General features: G+C 52.5%; 11 protein-coding genes across 11 annotated transcripts; 5 read left to right on the top strand and 6 right to left on the bottom strand.

The window, feature by feature from the left end:
- Positions 1–239: 239 nt before the first annotated feature.
- Positions 240–854, bottom strand: PFLUO_LOCUS5939 (uncharacterized protein; the record flags this gene model as incomplete). Its single annotated transcript, XM_073783434.1, has 1 exon — positions 240–854. One exon carries the CDS (start codon positions 852–854, stop codon positions 240–242), a length of 615 nt encoding a protein of 204 aa, XP_073639990.1.
- Positions 855–2,189: 1,335 nt separating this feature from the next.
- PFLUO_LOCUS5940 (uncharacterized protein) lies at positions 2,190–2,723 on the top strand (the record flags this gene model as incomplete). The annotated part of the gene is made up of 1 exon (XM_073783435.1): positions 2,190–2,723. One exon carries the CDS (start codon positions 2,190–2,192, stop codon positions 2,721–2,723), a length of 534 nt encoding a protein of 177 aa, XP_073639991.1.
- Positions 2,724–3,886: 1,163 nt separating this feature from the next.
- PFLUO_LOCUS5941 (hexose transporter hxt5) lies at positions 3,887–5,766 on the top strand (the record flags this gene model as incomplete). Its single annotated transcript, XM_073783436.1, has 4 exons — positions 3,887–4,213; positions 4,264–4,520; positions 4,570–4,987; positions 5,047–5,766. 4 exons carry the CDS (start codon positions 3,887–3,889, stop codon positions 5,764–5,766), a joined length of 1,722 nt encoding a protein of 573 aa, XP_073639992.1.
- A 2,200-nt stretch (positions 5,767–7,966) lies between these two features.
- Positions 7,967–9,083, bottom strand: PFLUO_LOCUS5942 (60S ribosomal protein L5; the record flags this gene model as incomplete). Its single annotated transcript, XM_073783437.1, has 3 exons — positions 7,967–8,828; positions 8,887–8,924; positions 9,081–9,083. The coding sequence occupies 3 exons, from the start codon at positions 9,081–9,083 to the stop codon at positions 7,967–7,969; spliced, it is 903 nt and encodes a 300-aa protein (XP_073639993.1).
- Positions 9,084–9,365: 282 nt separating this feature from the next.
- On the bottom strand, positions 9,366–10,201 carry PFLUO_LOCUS5943 (uncharacterized protein; the record flags this gene model as incomplete). The annotated part of the gene is made up of 2 exons (XM_073783438.1): positions 9,366–10,097; positions 10,148–10,201. 2 exons carry the CDS (start codon positions 10,199–10,201, stop codon positions 9,366–9,368), a joined length of 786 nt encoding a protein of 261 aa, XP_073639994.1.
- A 327-nt stretch (positions 10,202–10,528) lies between these two features.
- On the top strand, positions 10,529–11,432 carry PFLUO_LOCUS5944 (uncharacterized protein; the record flags this gene model as incomplete). The annotated part of the gene is made up of 4 exons (XM_073783439.1): positions 10,529–10,694; positions 10,775–10,943; positions 10,997–11,059; positions 11,132–11,432. 4 exons carry the CDS (start codon positions 10,529–10,531, stop codon positions 11,430–11,432), a joined length of 699 nt encoding a protein of 232 aa, XP_073639995.1.
- Positions 11,433–11,806: 374 nt separating this feature from the next.
- Positions 11,807–13,069, top strand: PFLUO_LOCUS5945 (uncharacterized protein; the record flags this gene model as incomplete). The annotated part of the gene is made up of 1 exon (XM_073783440.1): positions 11,807–13,069. The coding sequence occupies one exon, from the start codon at positions 11,807–11,809 to the stop codon at positions 13,067–13,069; it is 1,263 nt and encodes a 420-aa protein (XP_073639996.1).
- A 773-nt stretch (positions 13,070–13,842) lies between these two features.
- Positions 13,843–17,627, top strand: PFLUO_LOCUS5946 (Microtubules assembly and stabilization protein; the record flags this gene model as incomplete). Its single annotated transcript, XM_073783441.1, has 3 exons — positions 13,843–13,866; positions 13,984–16,972; positions 17,029–17,627. 3 exons carry the CDS (start codon positions 13,843–13,845, stop codon positions 17,625–17,627), a joined length of 3,612 nt encoding a protein of 1,203 aa, XP_073639997.1.
- Positions 17,628–18,473: 846 nt separating this feature from the next.
- On the bottom strand, positions 18,474–19,525 carry PFLUO_LOCUS5947 (uncharacterized protein; the record flags this gene model as incomplete). The annotated part of the gene is made up of 3 exons (XM_073783442.1): positions 18,474–18,521; positions 18,580–19,326; positions 19,409–19,525. The coding sequence occupies 3 exons, from the start codon at positions 19,523–19,525 to the stop codon at positions 18,474–18,476; spliced, it is 912 nt and encodes a 303-aa protein (XP_073639998.1).
- Positions 19,526–20,974: 1,449 nt separating this feature from the next.
- On the bottom strand, positions 20,975–21,865 carry PFLUO_LOCUS5948 (uncharacterized protein; the record flags this gene model as incomplete). Its single annotated transcript, XM_073783445.1, has 4 exons — positions 20,975–21,160; positions 21,231–21,313; positions 21,367–21,457; positions 21,512–21,865. The coding sequence occupies 4 exons, from the start codon at positions 21,863–21,865 to the stop codon at positions 20,975–20,977; spliced, it is 714 nt and encodes a 237-aa protein (XP_073639999.1).
- A 563-nt stretch (positions 21,866–22,428) lies between these two features.
- PFLUO_LOCUS5949 (uncharacterized protein) lies at positions 22,429–23,361 on the bottom strand (the record flags this gene model as incomplete). The annotated part of the gene is made up of 4 exons (XM_073783446.1): positions 22,429–22,595; positions 22,652–23,092; positions 23,156–23,258; positions 23,320–23,361. The coding sequence occupies 4 exons, from the start codon at positions 23,359–23,361 to the stop codon at positions 22,429–22,431; spliced, it is 753 nt and encodes a 250-aa protein (XP_073640000.1).
- Positions 23,362–23,872: the final 511 nt, after the last annotated feature.

The following is a 23,872-nucleotide window of genomic DNA, read 5'->3' on the forward strand; positions in this document are numbered from 1 at the left end:
GAAGCAGTGGAAACGGCCCTATGCTTCGGCTGGATCGACGGTCGCGCTAACGGCTACGACGCTGACGGTGATGATATCAGTGGTTAAGGAAAGGTTGTTAGAAAGGGGAAGAAGAAAAGGTGATGAGATGCATGAGGTGATCTATCTCTATATCGATGGGAAAAGTGTACATAACATTGATTGAAACATACAACTAAATCAAGGATAACATACATTTAATATTGTCATGATTCATTCATTTAACAAGCGCCGCCACCAGCACCAGCACCACATGCTCCCGTGGTATAAACATTCTCATGCCCAACACGAGCCGACCTCGTAGTCTGCCGCCTTGATCGTTCTCGCACAGCCAGCGCAGTCAAAAGCGCCATCCGATCAAAAGATTCGCCATAGTCCCCATACATATCCAAATGCCCCGTAACCAATGAATCGCCATTTGACGAAAACACTGCCAGAACATCCTGGCTCTGCTCATCGACAAGCTTATGATTCCCATAAGGCCCATAGAAACTCCCCATCGAACGGGTCTTTTTCCAGGCGAGATGCGTCATCTGGCCATGGAGGGGGATCTGGAATGTATAACTTGGCGCCACCACGCCTTTTTTTGCCAGAGACATCCATTCACCGGCACCATCTAATCGAATGTCGCAGTTTGATGTGAAGCGCCGAAACTTGGCGAGTCCGATGGTCGGGCCATCGATCTCGGTACCATCGTGGATAATCAGATCTGGTTTCTTGGGCGTGTAGGGTGAGTTCTCGATGAAGAAATGCCGCTTTCCGCCCTCGCCGTCGGATGCGATTACCTTGTAGTGGTGGCCCCAGGATTCTTCGGCAACGTGAAATTGACTAGACATTTTCGAGGTGTTGTCTAGGAGAACTACTCAATGACTGGCTACTACCAGGTATATGTAAGATGTGTTTCTGGTCGCAATGCGGGCCCGTATCTTCGCCCATGGTTGGGGGTTGGTCTTTCTCACAACACCATACTGATTCAATCAACTTCCGAGTTCCACAATTCTTATCACGCGTTTTTGCGCAGCTGAATCATACATATTCGTTCCTATGATCGCATCCCTCGATATCTGTACCTGAACACCCGGGTCGCTATAGCCCTCGATGAGGAAGATTAGGGTCTGGTGGGTTTGATGACGATGTTCCATTTGGGGGCTAGTTTCACCTCTCGCGCATCCCCGTATCTTTATCGCATTCGGTATGCCTTGGGACCCACACCCCAGATCTCAGAGGTGCACGGCTTTATCTAACGAAGGAAGAGGGGCACGAAACTAAGCTTCAAGGATGTGGCCCCTGCAGCTTTGCCACTTGCCGATGATCTTCGTGTAGCCGATCTACACGAGGTATACGAGGCTATGCAAGAGACTCCGCTCATATTTATGGGGATTCCATTACGTAGTTTGAATTGTTTAATTGTGTATGGGGTCCTAAGGTCTACACTCTACAGAGTGTACCTTCGTTTTATCACAATTCTTATTGCCGCCGCAGTAGCTAAGATAGATAAGACCTAGAAAATTGGTCTGCAGCGTAATGTGATGAAAAGATCAGCAATTCCATACTTTCTTTTTCTTCCCAGATCCCAATCCTGAAACAAGCGATGTGCAAGATGTGGAGGCCTCTCTATATTAATTGGCCATGTCCAGACCCCTGGAGTCGCGGTTGCAAGTTATCTGCATCCTCCACACGTGGGAAGATCGATCAAGCATCAAAATTTATACATCATCGCCATGGGGGCGAGCCACTGCGGATTGGATACCCACCTCTCTTCAGACTATCAATGCAACACAATGATGTTATGAACCAGATTTTAAGGTGCAGATCAAGCAACATCACGGCATTAGAGAACAACCAGACACGCTAGCCATGAGCTAGCGCTGCCACTATCGTTTCCACGTGCCTTGGGTGGGCATAGATCCCCAGACTCCGCCGCTTGTTTCAACTAAACGAGAGTCTACCTGGGAGCAATGAAACTAGCACAGTCTACAATATCGATGGGGGCCAAACACAAGGACCCATCTATGAGTTCATGTAGGGTGTAAATCTCGTGGGACTACTGTAGAAATAAAGGCAAGCGAAACCCCAAGCTTGAATCAATATCCAAATCATCGTCTTCAAATTATCCTGACCATCAAATACCAAGACACTTACTTTCACTTTGCTCATTTGCTACTACCGTCATGAAGCTCTCCATTGTTCTCTCAGCCCTCGCCAGTCTGACCACGGTGACTGCCATCCCTCTCTCATCACTCACCAAACCGGCCAAACGTGACCCGAGCGACGAATCTGGCAACTCCCAGTTTGTGTTGCAGTGCGAAGGAGTTACACTCCCCCAACCTGGCGGAGACGGCGGCCAGGGCGAAGGCGGCTCCAGCTATTTCTATGACAACATGCTCTTCAATGCCCAGGGCACTCAAATCGCCCCTGACGCCTGCACGTCGTCGTCGTCATTCTGCTCTAACTGTATCTTCTCCGGCGGCGGTCTCAGCTCCGCAACCAATGTCACTGGATGCTGGGACCCCATTGCCGGCTCATCAGGCTGCAGCATCGAATTTACGTACAATGGCTATGACTATAACAGCCAGAATAGCGAGCCTTACTGCGGCCATGTCTCGGGCTTTGCGCCTTTCCAGTTTGATCTGAGTGCTATCTGTTACTTTGATGTTGGCACGTCTACCAACATGACGAGACGCGAAGCTGCAGGGCTCGATTAGGGGTTTGCGATAGTCGATCATAATCCTTGAGGAAGCAGGCCTTTCTCTTCGTTCGTTTTGGATATGTTTGTCGTCATCTGTTTATTCCTGAGGAAGCAGACCTTTCTCGCCATTCATTTTGGGATATTATCCTTGCCATTGATTTATCCTTGAAGACCTCCTCACCGTTCGCTTTGGAAATGATCTTCGTCATTCGTTGATCCCTAAGGAAACAGGAAACAGGCCCTCCTTGACATTTTTTGTGGATATGCATCTCACATAAATGATTTGATGTTTGGATGAATGTATGGTATATATATATTGTGCGAGTATGAATGAAACAGCGCATCGAACGGGCATATGAACAATGGCGTTCGTAACTGAGTGAACAATAAACAAGGAATCAAGAGCACATTCGGTGACTTGAGCCTGAGTACTTCAATCGGTGTATCCAGCCCATGTAAACATCTTCTGGGTGCGACTAGGTCAGTGCGACTACATCAGTCCATAACTTAGTCAAGTTACTTTTTGGAGGACTAACAATAAGTGGTTGACATTGGCGGCCTTGCTGCCTGAGGCATCATCACCTGAGGCTCATTAGTGCCACCACGTAACTAACTACCGTTCGTGGCGTCAGCGCTCGTGGCGTCCGTTCTCGAATCTATCTCCGCAATATGCACCGGTCTTACTAGCCATTGTCACCACCTCTTCGGCCGGATGTTCGGTAGCGACTCGGGGATCCACCCGCAAATTTGCCACCTATATCATCACTTCCACTGACAGTTGTTGAGGTTTGTCAGTTTCCTGAATCATGATTCGCGGTCCAAGAATGAGGTTGTCCCGAACAGGACGGATTCATGTGGCCATGGAGTCTGGGTCCTCGGGATCCACGGATGTGTCGAGAGAACTGGTCTGCAGAGTCCCCCACTTCCCCGGATTCTGTCATTCTCACGGAGATGGCCGTCGACTGCGCCTACTGAGTGCTTTCAGTCAACGAGTCATCAATTCCCTATGAGGCTGAAAGACCGAAATCTGCGTGACCACGCGCAGCATCCCCAGCTCTAGACCCCCAGTGGTCGTGGGGCTTATAAAGACACTCCCGGCTGTCGCATGACCGTCCGATTTGAACAAGATCCCCATATTCGCTCTGTCACACCTCTACGAGTGTACTCCAACCGACCATCATGTTTAAAAAATCCAAGCGGGTCGAGGAGCCGCAAGACCAAAACAACAGTGAGGAAGTACCTCGGGAGTCTGTTTCCACCAACGACCATGAGAAACTAGCAGGGGGTCTCGTCGACACGAAAATCCCTCTTTTCACGTGGCGCTCTCTCGTCATGGGACTCTTTGTCTCCATGGGCGGCTTCCTCTTCGGCTACGATACCGGCCAGATCTCCGGCTTCCTGGAGATGAATAACTTCCTGTTGCGCTATGGCGAGCCAGGTCCGGGTACTACCCCGGGTACTACCCACCATTTTACTAACGTACGAGCTGGTCTAATTGTTGGACTGGTGAGTTTAATTCCCTACTGGCTGCCGCATATTTCTGACACGACTTATAGCTATCTATTGGTACCTTGATCGGCGCCCTAATTGCTGCACCTATTGCGGACCGCATCGGGCGCAAGTGGTCCATCTCTGGTTGGTGTTTGATGGTTTGCGTTGGTGTCACAGTCCAAATCTCGTCGCCATTTGGAAAGTGGTATCAGGTTGCCGTGGGCCGTTTGATCGCTGGCCTTGGAGTTGGGGCAGTATCCTTGCTAGTGCCCATGTATCAAGCCGAGGCTGGACCGAGACACATTCGAGGAACTTTGATCAGGTATGCAGAGCCTCTCGATATGCGATGTATTAAAACTCACGTCTGCCAGCACCTACCAGCTCTTCATCACTCTAGGGATTTTCGTTGCCAACTGTATCAACTTCGGAACCGAAGCTCGGCTAGACCCCTCGTCGTGGCGGATTCCAATGGGAATTACCTACGTCTGGGCCGTCATTCTTGGTGTCGGCATGTCTTTGTTCCCGGAGAGCCCTCGGTACGATTACCGCCACGGAAAGGTCGACAAAGCTGTAAACACACTGTCCAAGATTTACGGCGTGCCTTCGAACCATCGTATGCTCAAGATTGAGTTTGATGAGATTAGGGAAAAGTATGAACAAGAAGTCCGCAATGGTCAGGTTACATGGGTCCAGCTCTTCCGTGCTCCACGCATGGGATACCGTGTAGCTGTTGGTGTTGCTCTGCAGGCTCTCCAGCAGCTTACAGGCGCCAACTACTTCTTCTACTACGTATGTACCTGACTATCCTTACAAAAAAAAGGAAAGGTAACCAACTGATCTCTCTACAGGGAACCACGGTCTTCCAAGGCGCCGGAATCCAGAATAGCTACGTAACCCAGATGATTCTAGGCGGGGTGAACTTCGGCACGACCTTCCTTGGTCTATACCTGATTGAAAACTATGGTCGACGCCGATCTCTAATTACCGGAGCACTATGGATGTTCATCTGCTTCATAGTCTTCGCTTCGGTAGGCCACTTCGCGCTCGACCGCGAACATCCACAAAACACCAAGTCCGCCGGCGTGGCCATGGTAGTATTTGCCTGTCTGTTTATTCTCGGGTTTGCCAGTACCTGGGGTCCGATGGTATGGACAATCATTGCGGAGCTGTATCCATCGCAGTACCGCGCACGCGCGATGTCCCTCGCCACAGCATCGAACTGGCTCTGGAACTTTCTGCTCGCCTTTTTCACTCCGTTCATTGTCAGTGCCATTGATTTCCGGTTTGGTTACGTCTTCGCTGGATGCCTCTTCCTCGCGGCGGGACTGGTCTACTTCGCTGTCATCGAGGGCCAGGGTCGGACACTTGAGGAAATTGATACTATGTATCTCATGAAAGTGAAGCCGTGGAAGAGCGCCAAGTTTGTCTTCCCGGCTGATCCGGCTGTGATGCGTGGCTCGTTTGATGATAAGGGATATGAGGCGCAAGCTCCGACGTCTTCGCATGTTTTGGACTCTGCAAATGAGGTTCCCGATACTATGCCTGAGGCTACTGGAACGCGTGACTAATGGCCAGTTATGGACTTGACTATGGCCGTTCATACGATTTGGCCTGGGTGTTGTATAACAGACGCGTTTCCATATTGTGATTATATTTGTGATTATATTTGTGATTATATTTGTGATTATATCTGTGATTATATCTGTGTTTATATTTGTATCTATATCCTTATTGAATACCATGCCTTTCGATCTTTGACTATTGAAAGTGTCTATAATTGGTACTGCTTGTACACGGCCCAAGCACGGATCGAGTAACTAGCTATACAGCTAGAGTGAGTATTGACTAAGTGATATCCCAAAAAGGAAGGTGCCGGTGACATCTCGGGCATACATTATACTGACCAAGAATGTGAGAGGGCGGAGAGAAAGGTAAGAAGAAGCAAATAATAACAGAGGACATCCTGGGTTTGAACCCCCGGCCTGCAAAAAGAAACCAATCACACCTGTCACAGGGGGCTGGCAGGCCCTTGTTGCTCCCCCGAAAGTGATAACCGGATTACTCTCAGTATGTAGAGATGACACACCGCTTCACCATCAGGCTCGCTGGTTCTTTAGTTTCCCCCCATTATAATGGGTTATATACCCAGGTAGGAGAAGAGTGATCCCGGCTAGACAGTTGGCCTGGACCAACCACGAGGCCAATATCAACAACAACAACAACAACAACAACAACAACAACAACAACAACAACAACAACAACAACAACAACAACAACAACAACAACAACAACGCAAGGACTCCGTTCCGCTATGGCTTCTCGCAAGTTTATCAAGCTCACTCACTCACTCACTAAATCTACCTTTCGTAATCTTTTCTGTCCATTTATTTGAAAAATTGGTCGATTCTCTTCTGACGCGAATCATGCACAGAACTCCCGATCCCACCACGAGTTCGGTGCAGTCCGCTAAGATGCGTTCTGCTGTCCACGGCCACGACAGTTATTCTCCAGCCTTGCAAGAGAGCCTCGTCTGAGTCAGAGCTTCGTGAAACTGCATTCTCGAGAGGGGCTGGTACAGTCACATCGTCAACCCTGCTGTTTCCAGACCTCAGTGGCTGGTGCAAGTCCCATGATGGTAATACTGGCGTCGCGACCCCCGGCGTCATCATAATGGGCTGAATATGCACCGCCATGAACCCCGTATTTGACCAGACAGGGTTCACAGCTATCTCACTCCCATGGCGCAACGCTGCACCCGGAGCGATATGGACTTCCATGGGATTGAAGAGTCCAGCGAGACAGCTCCATAACACGCGCAGGATGATTCCGTGTGCTACGATGGCGACTTCCTGTTCGTGATTCGGGTCCTGTTCGTCAAGAAGGAGTGGAAGGAGATGGTCGCCGAGAAAGGAATTTGCTCTCTGTGTCATTGAGATGTGAGACTCGAATTCGGTCTGCGCTGCTGCTGATGACGAGGAGGCGGAGCCGCTCAAAGAATGGGAAGAGTTCCAGGATATTCCCTCCAACGACCCGAAATCTCTTTCTCGCAGATCCCGAGTTAGGATGGGCGTCACCGACGACTGTGCGGGTGGTTGCAGACGACAGATGCCTTCTGCTGTCAGACGTGCTCTGCTCAGATCGGATGCAAACACCGCGCTGAAATTAACCGACTGCGCGGCAAAATGCCGCGCCAGGAGTTCTATTTGCAGGACTCCATGGTTCGTCAGTGCTGAGTCGGTGGTTCCGGCCCTACATACCTCTTGAATCAGCACTTGGAGCAGTAGTCAACTATGAGCCGGTGGGTCTTACCATGCTTGTCCTACATTGTGGATTGTTTCGGCGTGGCGGATGAGGTATACTCTCATCGTGAGGCGGCGCGTATATGCATTGCGCTGATTCTTTGAGTGTTGTGTCGAGGATGAAGTTGAACATGGACTGTTGGGCATCAGTCACGTGTTGTCATTCGAATTGAACGAAGGTCCAAGACCTGGGTAGTTAGTTATACTACGACCTCATGTCTACAAGAAGAGGATGCAAGCGCGTGAGGGAATGGAATTGATGGACATTCAGCGGAGCAGATAAGAAGTGGGAAACGAAATTGCCTTGAGAAACTAATTTGCTCCGAGAAAAAGAGTAACAACAATGAGGTATTCATGATCCATCAATCTACATCTGAAAGAAACGCCGACAAGGCCAAGCCTTGGTCCCCCCCCAACACACACACACACAGAGAGAAAGTTTTGAGAAAAAGCTTTTGGTGCGATCCGCTTAAGCAGCGAGCTCGCGGATCTTCTCCTGGACGCGAGCCTTGCGCTGGGCGTGGGAGAGCTTGGGGACCTTGTACTTCTTGGCCTCGGCCTTCCACTCATCCTTGGACTTCTTGGGCTCCTCGTCCTCATCCTTCTTGAAGGGGTCCTCGCGGATGGCCTTGTGGGCCTCCTGGTAGATCTCCTCGAGGTCACCGGCGTCGATCTCCTCCTCGACGTACTTGGTGAACTGGGACTTGAAACGCTCCTCATCCTCGTCGGCAAGGGTCTCCATGTACTCAGAGACGTGGCCACCGAAGATGTAGTTGCGGAGGGTGTCGGCATCCAGCTCCTCGGTCTCGATGTCGAAACCGGGGAAACGCTTCTCGGAGTGGGGGATGAAGATACCACCGTCCGAGGCACCCTTCATGGCACCGAAGACACGGGCACCGGAGGAGGTGCGGACCAGACCAACATCAAGGAAAGCCTTGAAGGGGCGGCGCTCGCCGTCATCGGTCTCGGCGGCCTCGGTGAGAGTGTACTCACCATCGGCCTCCTCGACACCCTTGAAGTCCTCGTCCAGACCCAGCTTCTTGAGGGTGCGGCGGGCCAGCAGCAGACCGGTGGCGTAGGCAGCGGACCAGTTGGTCAGACCCTGGGTGATGCCGTAGCGCTTCAGCTCGTGGGCGTAGGCCGAGGCGAAGACCTTGTCACCGGAGATCTCGGAGTAGACGATCTGGGTGATGATGTCGCGGTTGGTGAAGCGGACGACCATGCGGTACTTGGGCGCATTGTACTTGTTCTTGGCCTGGGTGATCAGGCGCTTGCGGGCATAGTAGTCGGTCTTGCCCTCGCGGCGGCGGCGGTACTTAGTCTGGTAGCGACTGGATGGATATTAGCCAAAAAAGCGATTGATGAACACCAGAGAATTTTCTTTCTTACCTGAAGTAGGCGTCGCTCTTGACGGTCTTGGTGAAAGGCTACATGGAGGGAAAACGAGTCAGCAATTTGCGCTTCAGAACCACCGAAGCATCTTGCATAACCCGGACGGGAGGGAAATGGAAGAAAAAAAAAATTTGCTTCCAGGAAAAGCAGAATGGAATTATTCATCCATCTGCTGGAGCAGTTGGACTCACCATTGTGACGGTTGTCGACGGAGTGCTTGATTCAAGACAGAGATGGTGGACAAAAAAGAAGAGGAAAAAAGCGAGAGTCTGTCTCGTCTTTGTGGGGGATTCGCTTAGCCTGGCCTGCATCCCGCGCTCGCCAGTGCGGTTGGCCACGACTGTCTTATCGATAGGAGATAAGATAAGACTTGATAAGGCTTATCAGCGAGCGGTGTAGATCTACGCTTGTGTCTGTCTGGATGGCATGTTCGCTGGATGCGACCGATTGAATGGTCCTTTCTATCCCCCTGGATCCTAGAGCCTTGCCTTGTCCGCCTCTAGCAGCTGCAAACCCGTGATCTTCTCCAGCTCCCGCACGGCCTCGTCTGTCTTGCCCAGCGTCACCTTGAGAGTGCGTATCCCAGCCTTCTTGGCGGCCTTGAGGTTCTCTCCTATATCATCCAGGAAGACAATATCCGCCGGGTTCACCCCCGAAAACCCCCGTTTCTTCGCCTCGGCATCCATCTCCTGGATCGCGACCTGGTAGATCTTCGGGTCTGGCTTGCGCAGACCGGTATGCGCCGACGAGATGAAAAAATCAAACTGCGACTTGACGCCGGACACATCCTTCGTGTACGGATGCCCCTCGGGAAACTTGGTCGTATTCGACAAAGCCCCCATCACGAACTGACCCGACGCTCTTAGCTTCTTCAGCGCGGGGTACATGTACGAGTCGGGAGTGCGTGAGATCCGCATCATCTCCCAGAAGAGCCATTCGGCGTCGACCTCGGGCAATGGAGGCGTCCGATCCGGGGGCGGTTGGTCTTTTTTATTCGCGAGCCACTCGTGAAACTGCTTCCACAGGTCGGGGTTCCGCAGGTCTCTGTTGAATGCGGCGAAGAAGTTGGCGTCCATGGGGATCTCGCCTCGTTCCAGCTGATGCCAGCTACCGTGCGGCGAGGTTCGGGAAATACTGAAATTGACCCATCCCGGAGGAATGTTCTTCGACAGCTCGTAGTCGAGGATAGCCTGGAATGGGGAGACGACCTGCCAATCTATCAGCAAGGTTTCTTATGGAAGTCACGGGCCTAGCGTACACAAACTCCGCCAATGTCGAAGAGAAGGCCCACCGGCCGCTTGGTCTCTGCCATGTTGTTTGTGTGGAAGTGATGTGAATTAACGATGGTTGGGGTCTGCGGAGAAGGATGGACTTTAAGCCGCCAGATTGCCGAGGTACTGTGCAAGGGAACAGCCAACCACCGAGGAAGTCGCCATAATGAAATTGGACGGAGGGGATCAAAGAGAATGGCTTTCGGAGTATCCATTTCAATTTTGGAATGATATTCCTCCGAATTGTTTCCATGAAAGGGCCCTCGACTGTATGCCCGTCTCCAGTATGAGCGCGTCACGTGATGATAAGAGCGCGCGGCAGAAGAGCGGCGCGCGAGACTCGGGTTTGTTCCATTACATGGCCGCAGATGGACTCGACACGAACAATATCCGAGCTGAAATCGGCATTCATATGGAGCCAGGTCCGCATCCTCTCTGAGAACCTGGATCTGCCAGAAGACTGGAGGAACTATGCTGTGGACACCGACGAGGGCGACCTGAGCGACAAGGTGGTGGAAGACGTCCTGCACAAAGGTGAGATGATTTCTGATACTCTGTTGATTTTTGGTTGCTGTGTCACCACGGAAGAGTCTACGCGACTAACTCGGCTCCAGTCAACGCCGCTGCAAAACAACACAACCGCTTTGTTTACTCCTCCCAGGCCATACACCATATCGCGCAGCAGATTGCCAGTCTGTACTGGTCATCCGTCAGTCAAGAAGCGCGTAGCCAGAATGCCTTTGCGAAGGGCATTGAAAAGACAGTGGACCTGTCCAGCCATATGTGAGACACCGGTCGACTGTCTGCGTGGGTACATCCTAACTCGAACTGCCTAGAAACATCACCAACTTGCCCATGGAACTCGAAACGCCGGGGGCCAGCGACGAGGATAAGACACGGTCAGACTGCAACCCCTCCCGCATATGCTCCCATTGAAGTTCCACCTGTCTGACCATGGTGGTGTGTAACAGATTCCAGCAGCTCCGGGAGCGCCTCATTGCGCTCGACGACCAACGACAGCAGCAGCGACGGCGCCTAGACCAACTGCAGCACCTGCAGCAATTACTGGAGCCGTTCCAGGACCCGCAGAAGAATATCCAGCCGAACCTGGTCACCCGGGACGGGGAACTGGTGCAGGAACTGGAGAAGATGCGCATGCTGGTGGCCCGAGTGGGAGGGCGAATTGCACAGCAGCAGAAAAGTGGCAGAGGAGTTGAGAGTCCACCCGATTACTCGCTTCCGGGATCGGATCGGAGACTGGAGGCGTTGTAGGATACGTAGGATCATACATCATGACTGAACGAATAACAAGGAAGGAAATCTAGGTCACTGTGTATACTACTCGTCATAGCCAATCCGCGTACGTCGCTGTAGAGGATGGGACGGCACCTGCCGTAGAGTGTCAGGACAGGCAGGCACCGGTCGACTGTGCCTGCAGAAACTGGGCCAGGCAAGAAGACAATCCATTGCGACATGGCCCGATTCGTTTTTTCTTTCCCGTCCAAGAGTCGATTACGCCTACACCCTGCGGTCCCCGTCGTGCACAGCGGTCGGAAAACATTTTGGCTCACCCCTAGACCACTGGCCACGATGAGCAGCGAGTCTTTTGGATTTTAAACCACCATCACTGTGTTTGGTGTTCGTTCATGGACCTGGAGCAGCGCAGCGAGCAACGGAGCGTGGGCGCCGAGGCTCCGGGGACTAACCCGAAGTGGGCGGACCCGACCCCGTCGTCCAGCTCGGTCGCACTCTCGCATCATCTCCACGACACCGCGCACGCTGCCTGCCCCGAGTGCGCATCCGCCATCATCGAGGGCAGTTCTTCTTCCGCGTCCAAGGCATCCTACGCCCGTGGGCACCGCCGTCGTTCCACCCACGTGACTCGCCGTGACCTGGAGAAGTTCCAGAAGGAGGTCTTGGGCGTCGAGAACCACGTCTCCTGGTACGACGAGGATAGCGGCCCCTCGCGGATTAACCCCTTGGACCCTCAGCTTGACGAATTGAATCGTGCCTTTGCCCTCGCCGACATGTCGATGAGCAGCGGGCCTGGGATGGCTGGCAACAGCCCTGGCTCCAACATGTTCGCCAGTTACGACAGCTCCCCCGGTGCCAACATGGCCAATATGCCTCGCCAGGGCATGTCACCTGCCCTGGCACACCCGTCGGCTCAGGTCAACGGCGGTGGCATGGCTGCCATTACGACGGGCATGCCCATGAACGCCGGCCACCAGATGGATCTGCATCACTTGTACGAGATGGTGTTGGAATTGAGCGAGGTCTTGAAGAACAACCGGGAGGTCACTAAGAACATTGTTTCGAGCGCGGAGGATATCATGGTCGGTGATATGCTTTCCCCCACAAAACCCACGACGCCACTAACCCGAATCCAGAAACACGGCACCGCGGAGAATGCAAGCGCCGCAGTGCAGCAGATGAACGGTGAAATCTCCGCCGCCCGGATCTCGGAACTCGAACGCGTTCTCACCAAGGAGAAGCGTCTCATTGAAGAGCTGCGTCGCGAACAGATCGAGAACACCAAGTTGATTGGCGACTACGAAGCCGGCCTGGGCACGATGGTGGAGCAGATCCGCAACTACTGCCAGAACAACAACATGCATTTCCTATACCAGAAGGGCCACTATAACAGCCTGCTCCAGGCCGAGCGGGATGCCCACCTGGAGAGCCGACTGGACCGGGACTACTGGCATGCGCAGACCATGAAGTGCTCCGAGATGATCCGCCAGGCGCATCGCCTGCGGTCGGAGGAAGAGGAGCTGCCCGTCCGGATCGTGGCGGGTCTGCAGAACGAGGTCCGCGCCTACCGTAGTGCCCTCGGCATGGACCCGGAGAAACCGGAGGAAGAGTACGGCTGGGAAGTCCTGAAGGATGTTCCGTCGAGCTCCGAGTAAAGGGAATGATTGTTTTTGGGGTGGCTCTCTGCGTCTTTCCTCGCACCCCTTATTATTGCATCCTGTGCGGCGTTCTATCTTACACTGGGAGGCGTTGGGGCTTTGTATTTTTCGTTTAAAAGGGATACCCGGTTTTTTCTCCCCTCCCCCCCCCGGAAGGCCGATCCTCAACTCCCGTACGGTTCGGCCCCCCACCTTCTCCAGTCTACCGGAGAGGGTCAATACAGGCGACTGGCTTGCGAGGGCCTATCCCCTGCAACCTAAGAGGCAACTATTCTTTAGACCCAAAGCTCTGCTCCAATAGTTATGTAACTCTCCAGAATAATGCCCGTGGATCCCATCCCTCACGTGCCTCGTCGATTATGTCACCTCCACTCACTGCTTGGTCGTCTTGATCTAGCGTCGGCGACTTGACTCTCTCCCTTCTTTTCTCGCTCCCCCCATCATCATGATGTCTGCTCTGCTTCGCCCATTCATTATGAGACCCCCGCATCACGATCATCTGTAGCAGTGTGCGACAAAACTGCCCACCAACTTCTTGCCCTTCTGTGACGTCGCGGGGCCCCGCGGCGATCCTCCTCTTCTGGTGCAATCTCACCCGATCCGAAACGAGACGATAACTTCGGGTTTCTGTGGACACTGAACGATCAGCCGACTATGCGCCCATCGATCTAGACGTACCCAGACAGCCCCCGAACCCAGCGCGCAGCTGGCAACCACCCCCCCACTATATACACAGTCGAGCCGGTGCTATTATTGCTAGGATGTCCAAAATGGAGGGTGCTCAAACCGTGGATGTGAGCTGGCTGCATCATTCGCAAAAAGGCAAGTCCATTGCATTTCCTGGGATGGTCCCGCTGGGATATGCACCAGCTACGCTTCTTCCCCCGGATACGCCGGATCACATCTAACAGGCTGGTTCAGATAATCTCTCTCGCACCAAATCAGTCTCCTCGACGGTCAGCGACAAGACTAGCGAGGATGGAAACACTGCGACCACCACCAAGTCAGACAAATCGCACCGGAGATCCCGATCAAACAGTAGCCCGGCGCGCCCAGCGTCCGCCCAGCGGTCCCCGTCTTCGGAGCAGCAGACGAAAGGAACTCTGCAGAATGATTCGATTCCAGAAGAAAAGGCGGTAGAGCCGGAAGATAAACCTGCAGACCAAAAACCCGCTACCCCGTCGTCGAGTACGCAGCGGAGCCTCCCCAAACAAATCGGAAGACGGAACTCGTGGATCTCAAGTTTGAGCTCGAAATTCTCGTCTGGCTCGACCCCGCCGTCGCAGTCCAGTCTCAAAGGCAACCCTGCCAGTCCGAAGGCGACTCCACCTCTCGACTCTTACAACTCGGTCGGGGCAGCATCCGGTCCAAAGGACAAGGAGGAGGAGCTACAGAAGAAAGATGACTCTGGTGCTCCCGCGATCTCCTCCTCGCCGAAGGGTCCGTCGTTCTTGCACAATGCGTTGCGCAAATTCTCCTCCAACTCAGGCGGGCTTCCTAAGTTACCGCCAGGCGGAGGAGTATGCCAGCGGCGCGTGTTGAATCTGGATCCGAATCGAGACCGATGCAAGATTGCGGATCTGAACCAGGCGAAGCTCCATCGTGTAGCTTTTTGTGTCGATGTGGAAATCGCAGGTGTGTCTCATCGGGACTCGGACGAGGACGCTCCTCCAACGAATCAGCTACGCCAAGGACCTTTACCGGAATCTCACGCACAGAAGTCCAAAAAGGCCGATGTCAAGACCAAGGATAAGGGAGAAGCTGATGCTCTGAAGAATCCCGAGACTGCTGTGGTTGAAAAGGAAACCTCTCCCCCGACCACTACTCCTGCTAAGACTGGCGCTGATGCAGCTGTCCAACCTGTGGCTGCCCAGCCTTCGAACCCTGCTCCAATCGCTGAAAAGAACTCCCCGGCCACCACTGAAAACGCGAACCCTTCAAGCGATCCAAAACCCGATGCAAAGCCAAACGGCGAGGGCAAGGAACCAACGAGAAAGCAAGAGAAGAAGAAGCGATCCGAAGAGGAGAGACGAGAGCGAAAGGAAAAGAAGCGGAGACAAGCTGTTGCCAATGGCTCGGTGCCGCTGCAGCTAGACGCGGAGATGGATGAGGATGATCCGCGAACACCAACGCCTGATGTTCCACGCAAAACGCAAAGCCACCCGACTACAGACCCTGTGCGCATCTATCGCCGGTGCTGCCAGCTCCGTGAGACTCCTGTCCTTAAAAGAGTGGTTGATGAGATCTCTTCGCCCTCGTCGACGCTGGCCGAGTCTCCCGGAACGGTGGGGGCTCTGGACCTCAGCAATTTCCCCATGACTTCGCAAGATATCGCAACCTTCAGCGACTGGCTTGCAGTAGTTCCCGTTCGCAAACTCATCCTCGAGAACTGCGCATTGAATGATGAGTCTACGCGGACTATTCTCGCAGGTTTGTTAGCCACCAAGACTATCGAACAGATGCGGTATCGGCGGAGACGAGCCCGACGGCCGGAGTCAGTCGTTGCTAATGATGAACGATATGGTGTGGTGGAGAAGCTCTCGTTGAAGAATAACCCAAAGATTGGCCGAGAGGGGTGGCGCCACATTAGTCTTTTCATACACCTTTGCAAATCTTTGAAGGCCATCGATCTGTCCGGCATTCGTTTCCCCAAGACACGTCCGGTAGTGGAGGGCCAGGCTCCCGATCCAGCCCTCAGTGCCAGCACTATCTTTGCCAATGCCCTGGCCGCACGGTTCGGTGGTGACCATCTCGAAGAGCTGCTGCTCAGTGAATGCAAACCTTCTGCCGATGACGTCAAGAATATTTCCGAAGCGGCGACTAGTATGGGTTTGCGACGACTAGGATTTGCCAATAACGACCTTACGAGAGAAGGCCTGCAACATGTGATCGAGTATCTCAAGGCTGGACAGTGCGAGGGCCTCGACTTGGGAGGCAATCCTATCAAGGATGATTTCGATCTCCTGACAGATGCTATTGAGGCCGAGCAGTCTCTGTATGCCTTGAGTTTGGCAGATTGCTCTCTTGAGCCAGCAACTATCTACCCACTGCTTCAAGCCCTAACGCGGCTCCGCAACCTCCGGTTCATTGACTTCTCGCACAATCCTGAGCTCTTTTCGACGCAGACCCATGCTCTTGGATTATTCCGTCGTTTCCTGCCGAAGATGCCTTCGCTAAGGCGTATTCATCTTGCCGATGTCGACCTTTCTCCCGACCATGTCATCAGTCTGGCTGAGATTCTGCCTGAATGCCCCAGTCTCTGCCACTTGAACATCTTGGAGAACCCCCAGATCGGTGTTTTGGCTTCTGCTACCGACCCGGCCACTCAGGAAGAGGCCTGCGCCGTCTACGCGTCGATGATGGCGGCTGTCCGTGTGTCGCGGACGATCATTGCAGTGGACATTGACGTCCCCAGCGCAGAGAACAACGAGGTCGTGAAAGCCTTGGCATCACAGATTGTGGCATATTCGCTCCGGAACATGGAAGGTGGTGCCATTGCCGAAGAACTGTCTGATGCGATCGACCCTTCGGCAGCCAGGGATGTCCCCGTACCGGATATCCTACAGCATATTGTTGGCAACGCAACCGTTTCCGAAGAACCATTGGAAGCGGAGGACGACCCCGCCCCGGATGAAGACTATGTCATTGGCGGCACAGGTGTCGTGAAGGCACTGGGCGTCTGCCTAAGCAATCTAGACCAACATGGTATTAATGTCCTGGGAGGTCACTCTCCTTTGGGCAGTGGCACTACGACCCCTCGACGACCCAAGTCTCGGGACGTTGTCACCAAGAAACCGCGCGACATGTCGAAGAATCTCCTGGAATCGGCGCGCAACATCCGAATCCGAATCCAATCTGCCTTGATTCGTGAGGATCGTGCTGGCAATGATGCAAACTATAGTAAGTATCAGCAATGTTTTGAATCGGATTTGATATCTAACCCACTTCGATTACAGGACGTCTTCAATTCCTCGACTTCACGCTCCGCCGGATGATCCAGCGATTCGAAGATGAGTATCCCGAAACGCGCATTGCATCACAAGCTCCACCCGCAACTATCGCCCCAGACACCAGCTCGCAGCATTCCGGTGACCAACACTCCGGTGACGAAACTAGCGCCGCCGCCAACGCGAACAACAGTATCCTTGACAATGAAAACGCCATTGACGATGAAGAAACCGACCAATACGCCATCCGCCTCTCGCGCGCCAGCTCGATCACCTCTCTGCACTCGCGCGCCATGACCTCCGAGGAAGGCCACGTGCACCGTCTCGGCCAGAACCTGCGCCGCGACTTACTCAGAAATCAAGACGGCGAGGACGACGAGTCCCGCGTTGCGGCACTCCGGGAGAAGCTCGAACGTCTGCATGACGAGCAGCCTAGGTTCGAGGGCGACAAAGCCGACCATACATTTGAGAAGCTCGGGTCTACCGTTGATGAGCTCTGGGCCACGCAGCAGCAGGATGCAGAATCCTTCGAGCGATTCCGCCAGTCGCAGATTGCGGCGCAGATTAATAGTGGGCAGCGGCGGTCACCTGATGAGCCTTCGTCCTAGGCTGCCTGTCTTTGTTATTTTCTTTTGTTATGTATGTTATTTTCTAGCGCGAATATTGTTGTACATACTCTGGTTTGAATTTTTTGACACACGACCCTTGTGAATGTATATCATACGGCAACTATTTTCCCCCGGGCGGTGATATCCAACTGAATCTATCTTCTGCAATCTTCATGCTATATGATCTGTCCTCTACTGCTGTTTTAGCTGTATTCGTCCCTATTTTTTTGCTGTAGCATGTATCTGGAGCGTATTACCCAAACAGGAAGGAGGGCATGCCTCTCGCATTAGACAAGAGAAAGGAAGAAGAAGAAAAAAACAACAGAGACCGTCAATGGGACTCGAACCCCCAACCAGACAGACCAAACAAAGTACCTCCAACATTTCCTAGGTACCTCAGTCCAAACTGTCCATCCCAAAAAAAGGGATGGTTTCAGTGGGGCAAGCCAACTCGTCCGAGTATACGACCCCCGGAGCCCAGCCTCACGGCCAGAACTACGACGGGATTCAGAGCCACAGCTCAAGAAGACTAGGGGACTCGTTTGACGTGGTTTGTTTGAGAGAAAGAGGGGATCAATGAGAGGAATCCGATACGGGCATCATTGATGTGTTTCTGATATGTTTTCCCTCGCCAAGGCAACTTCTCCGAAGATAGGCCCCAAGGCGCCAGTGACATCGGTTTTGTTTGGTGCACCTGGCTATTTTGACATTGTGTCTGTGCCGGGCATTTATCAACTGAGTCACTGCTTTGCCGGGGATGGCAAAGGGCGCATTCTATACTGGACCATATGCTTACCTCTTCATTTCAGAGTGTTTCTCATCGAGCTAGCTCGTTTGAGATTATGTTCACTCAAAGCTCTGAGTCTGTCCCAAAATAGAACTCTCATTATGAGCCTGTACTCTGTAGTATCTGATATTGATGCACTTATCACTGTCTCTTGCTAAAACATACTCCAAACCACACCTTCACTCCAACCCACTTCTTCGCTCTGACACCTAATAGATCCCCCAGCCGCTGATCGACATCCCTAACCAAGACGCCTCCGTCACCATCCTGCCCAACCAAATCCTCAACCTGGAATCCTGCCTCATCAGCCGCAGCCAGCACTTCCGGGATAGAATGACAATAACTCGTCGGCCGGATCTTCACCCCAGTAGCCGGGTCCGTGAAGCCGGCCTGGCTGCGCTTGCCCATCTCGGCATGCATGTTCGTGACGAGTAGATATGCCCCCGGCTTCATGATCGAGGATGCCGCTTCGAAGAATACCTTCGCGGGGATATGCTCCACCACCAGCGTGGATATCACCCCCACCGCTCCCCCGTCGCGGAGTGAGGACGGGAGTTGCGAGATGCTTGAGGCCGAGTTCAATAGATCAAAGATCGCTAATGAGACCTCTGTTTGTCGATCCGTTTTCTTCGCGGCAACCGACGCATCAATCGCACTCTGCGCAGCGCCCAACATCTTCGGCGACGCATCAACACCAAAAACCGTCGAGGCAAAGCCGTTATTATCACAATCCTGCGCAGACAGTGCATCCAGCAGCTGGATTGTATTCCTCCCCGTCCCACACCCCAAATCCACCAGCGGTGACGGGTCCGTTCCGAACCGGGCCCGCACGCGCTCCAGGAAGTGGGGGAGCAGCATGCGCATCTCGATGGTGTCTAGTAGGAGAAGGAAGTTTCCATCTGTGTCATAGATCTGATTTTACTGTCAGTTAACGCGACACAAGTAGTATTTTGGCAAGACAAGAAACGAGACCATGGGTGATCCCACTGCATACCTCAGCCCACTTGTCATACGCCTCCACCGTGTCCAGATACTCGATTTTCTGGGAGGGATCCTGTGTCTCTGGTGGAGGTGGATGGTCGGCGAGATGCTGTTGGATAGTCATTGCCATTTTGGCTTTCTTGTTGGTCCAGCGGAGGTTTATTATTTGTTTCTTCGTAGAGGCAATGGGAGGGAAGAGAAGGCGGGGATATAACTTATAGTTGGTTTGAACGAGTGAGTCAACGAGATCGACCCTAAGCGCATTGAGCTTCGCGGTCGGACCTCAACCGATGAATAAATTCCGGACGGAGAACACGATATGGTGTGTCGTACAATTGGCTCGGGGCTGTGATGACCTACAGATGAAGCAGTTTGTTTATTCAAGCTTAAACGACTTTTGAATTGTACGGTAACACTGAACCCCAAGTTGCGGCAGATATCAATAGATGGAAGAGCTGTAGGGAGTCACGTCGATGGGCTACCACCTGTCGATTCCTCTGAGCAGCTCACATATCGCTCTACGTTTCATACTTTCTTCTACAGACTTTCAGACTTTCACGCTTTTTCGCGCGAGTCTCGTGGCCAAAATGCATTTTCTTCAAGGATTTTGCGCTGCTCATCTCCTTGGGCTCTCCCTTAAGATCTGTTTCCACGACTGTTACCGTGAACCACAAGCTCGGAGACTATAGTTCAAGAACACTCGACCGGTTAGGTTGCAGATACAGGCCAGCTTTAGTGCTAGCATCATAATCACCATGCTCGCAGCTGTTGAGGCGCTCGAAACCCCCATCCCATAATCTATTCAGAGCACTCCCATCCGTCTCTTAGGGCTCTTACCTCTACCTACAGCCATCGAACCCATTGAGACAAAGCTCGATCGGAGCTACGGACCGGTTTTCTGGAACGTGGCGTCCGGGACGCTTCCTCCGATAAGCGGATCTTAAGCTTTCGTCTCCTGAAATCAAGAGCAAAACAGAACCATTATTACCAGCGCTAGTTCTGATAAAGCTTCAGATGTTCATCCGGAGCCGAAAAGGAAACTCCACTTGTAATTGCCGCCGGCAAAGGTACTTTCATTGTCCTTTCCGCTTTCAGTAACCTTCTAAAATACCACCTCGACCAATTGGACAAAAGAGGCCCTCCAAAAATGGGCCTATGACGAACAGATAGCATCTGATCGTCGATCTGACTCGGCCAACAGTCGAAATATCGACGAAGCACTTGCCGCTTTTATGGCTGACTGGGTGTGCCGGAGAAAAGACAAATAAGGGTTGCCACTGGCGATCCCAATTAAGATACCAGCGGAGTCCCATGTTTCCGGGTCTGCTCGGGAGTCCAAGCTAGATTTTAAGTTCTCCAGTACTTGACCCCTTGTGGACACTCGAGCAATAGGAGGTTTTTCAGGGCCCTGAGACCCACTCAATCACCCACATGGGCCCTCAATAATAGGAGCTGAGGAAAATACCTATTGTAGCAGTATGTTTTGGAGGGATCATCAATAATTTCCGGCCGTAATGGCGTGCCTGATCTATGCAAATTATTTCCCGTAATTCCAGCCTGCAATTCAATGTTTTGAGCATCACTCGGCAAGCCGCTTTTTGATAAAGTCCACCACGTCCTGGTCGTATTTCTCGATATACTCGTGGTGTGCCTTGTTGTCGTCCAAGGGTAGGATGAAGCAGCATTGATCGTCACCATAGTCGCAGTAGCTGTGCAGCGAGGCCGCGAAGGGTTCGCACGACAGCGGATCCAGACGAGGGAAAATCTACAGTTGATCACGTCTGATTAGCATTCGTTCATCTTTGTGTGTCTTTGGCCTTTGGGCTCGTCCTTACTCCCAATCCCAGTGTGCAGTTGCCTGTGTTCCAGGGCATCAGAGGAACATAAGTCTCATCGCCATATGCAGCCGCTGTGATGACTGCAGTCCATTAGCCAACCGCTCTTTCTAGACAGTATACCGCGTCTGCTCACTGCTCGTGTTGTATTTCGGATTGATGGCAGCCACTTCTTCGAGAAGAAGGGAGCTGGTGCCGCAGAGCGCATCCATCATGGTAACCGCGCCCTGTATTTGTCTGTTAACATGTGTGCGATGGATCAATTTCTGAAGGATACGTACCAAAGAGTATCCAAGAAGAGCAATCTTCGTGTCCGGGCAGGAGGCAACGTAATCCTCGATATACCTCTGGAGGAGTAGGGCTCCATTATAAACGGCCTCGAACTTATCCGAGTTGCCATGGCCGTAAGGAAGTCCCAAGACAGTCGACCCTGGAATCTGTTCGAGGATCGCCTGCTTGAGCTTGACCAGGACATTCAGATCATTACCCTGGCCTGAACCGCGCGCAAGGATTGCGTGGACACCGGTCGCGCAATCCCCTTTCGCCACAGTCTGGGCATGAGTCTGCTGGAACAGCAGCAACAACACCAAGGCAATCACCGTAAGGGGTAACGTTTGGAAAGTCACTCCACGCATGGTCGTTTTGGGTGGTGTCGAAGGATTCAATTCCAAGACTTGTTCACGAAAAGGAATCCACGATTGATTACAACGGAGACATTTTTGCCTTGAACAACGCGCATCTATTTTTCATGTTTCAAAGCTAATCCGAACTGGTGCAACACGGCTCAACTACTTCAACCCAGGGTCAAGCACATGCGAGAGACGACCGCTGATATTGGGATCGGCAAGGCGGACTAGGCCAGATCAACCCGAATCAAGTTAGGGCAAGAGGTTTGACTGATGGGTTCGATCCGTGTGGGTACGTGCGACTCCACCAGTCTAGTCATCGAGATAGGAAACCATAATACATGCGTACCTGAGGGATAGAAACCTGGATATCCCGTGTAGATCGCCAATGGGTTTCGATTGAATCTAGGCAGACCTCGGCCGAGGATATACACGATCTATACGCCAGGCACATGTGTCAAAATATACTCCGTATCTATCGACGCATCTGTGCTTTGAAAGCCATGTCATATTCCCGGGCTCCACATCACACTTTACGTACTTTGGACCCTATCGCCACGCGGCGGAGCTTCTCACTCGTCGACTCGTGCTCTCTCAATAAGCTCCCGGACCTCATTCCCCAGCTCGGTTATCACCAAGCCTGAGCGCGGAATCGTGTGTCCTTTCCCTGTATCAAACATGGCTGCAGTGTCGGGATCACAGACATTGTACAAAGCTTCTGCGCCATGCCGGTAAGGGTCTGTTCACCAAAAGGGGGTAAGTAACGGTTACAGAGTTTAATGCTTGTGAACGTACCATTTGCACCGACCACATGAAGAGTCGGAATGTCAATCATACGTTCGTCCTCGTCGGCAAGAATCAACTTATTATCCGGTGATATAGGGGGCCAGCCAGTGAAGAAGAGGGCACATTTGATGCGGCGAGCTCGGCCAGTATCCTGGCACCGCTTTTCCTCATCCATGATGAAGCTAGCCGCGACAGAGGCCCCCTCACTGTATCCGACAATGCCTTCAATGTCAGGGTTCTTCTCCAATTGATCATAGAGATAGTCCATGACGTCCGGTTTGTTGTTCCAGCTACGATCGGCTCGGTCCTCCCCAGCCAATGCTCTCATCACGTCTTCTGAATTTTGGCCCTCGGGGATTTTTCTGACTCGGGTAAGCATTGAGTGCTCTGCCACTCCCCCATCATTGATCCATCGGTAGTGCGGACCGACCCCAAAATACTCCCCGAAGCCTATTAGTTGACGCGTGGTCAGATCATCCGCATAGAGCCTGACAGGATCAGCTGCACACGTACCTTCTGGGGGGGTAACCTCCACCGGGGCGTTGACACAGTAGAAGGAGGCAGCATGGTCTTTCTCAAACTCCTTCTGTAGAGGCGATAACTGGATGGTAATGTTCTGCGATAGTTACTTAGGGATGATCCCGATCGCCACATCGCATATGAGATCGCCAACGTACATCAATGTTGCCAATGGCACCATGAAGACATAAGAAACGCATTTTTGACAGGTCCCGGCCGCAACCTCGCTGGCTTAACAACGATTGTTTGACTCAGAGTGGGCGAAGTAGGAAGAAAACCAAAGAAACCCCCCGAGATCACCACATAGGTTTAATACGAACCTAGGCTGGACCCTCAATAGATTACCGATGCCGTGTACGGTAAGAAGGAATAGAACTACCGAATGGAGACACAATAATTACCCACCTGCCAGGAACCAATTTTGGGGTTTAGCGTGTGCTCCACATCATCATAGGTATCGTGATAAGGTTTCCTAGAGCATCTCGCACCTATAGGTGGCCCGCCTTAATGCCAGCCACTGCTGATCAGTCTGAGTGGCCCAGCGACCAACAATAGCTGAACTTACAGGACGATCGCCCAATCATGCCTGCTACGAGTATCATTGGCGTTTCTGGTGCGCGATACGGTGGATAAGGTGGATGATGTCCTTGCACGGGCTTGAAACCCCCCCTTATTGCCCAATTGCGTTATGGTTACAATAAGTTTAGGGGC

This window comes from Penicillium psychrofluorescens (genome assembly GCF_964197705.1).
Source record: "Penicillium psychrofluorescens genome assembly, chromosome: 4".
NCBI classification, from domain to species: Eukaryota; Fungi; Ascomycota; class Eurotiomycetes; order Eurotiales; family Aspergillaceae; genus Penicillium; species Penicillium psychrofluorescens.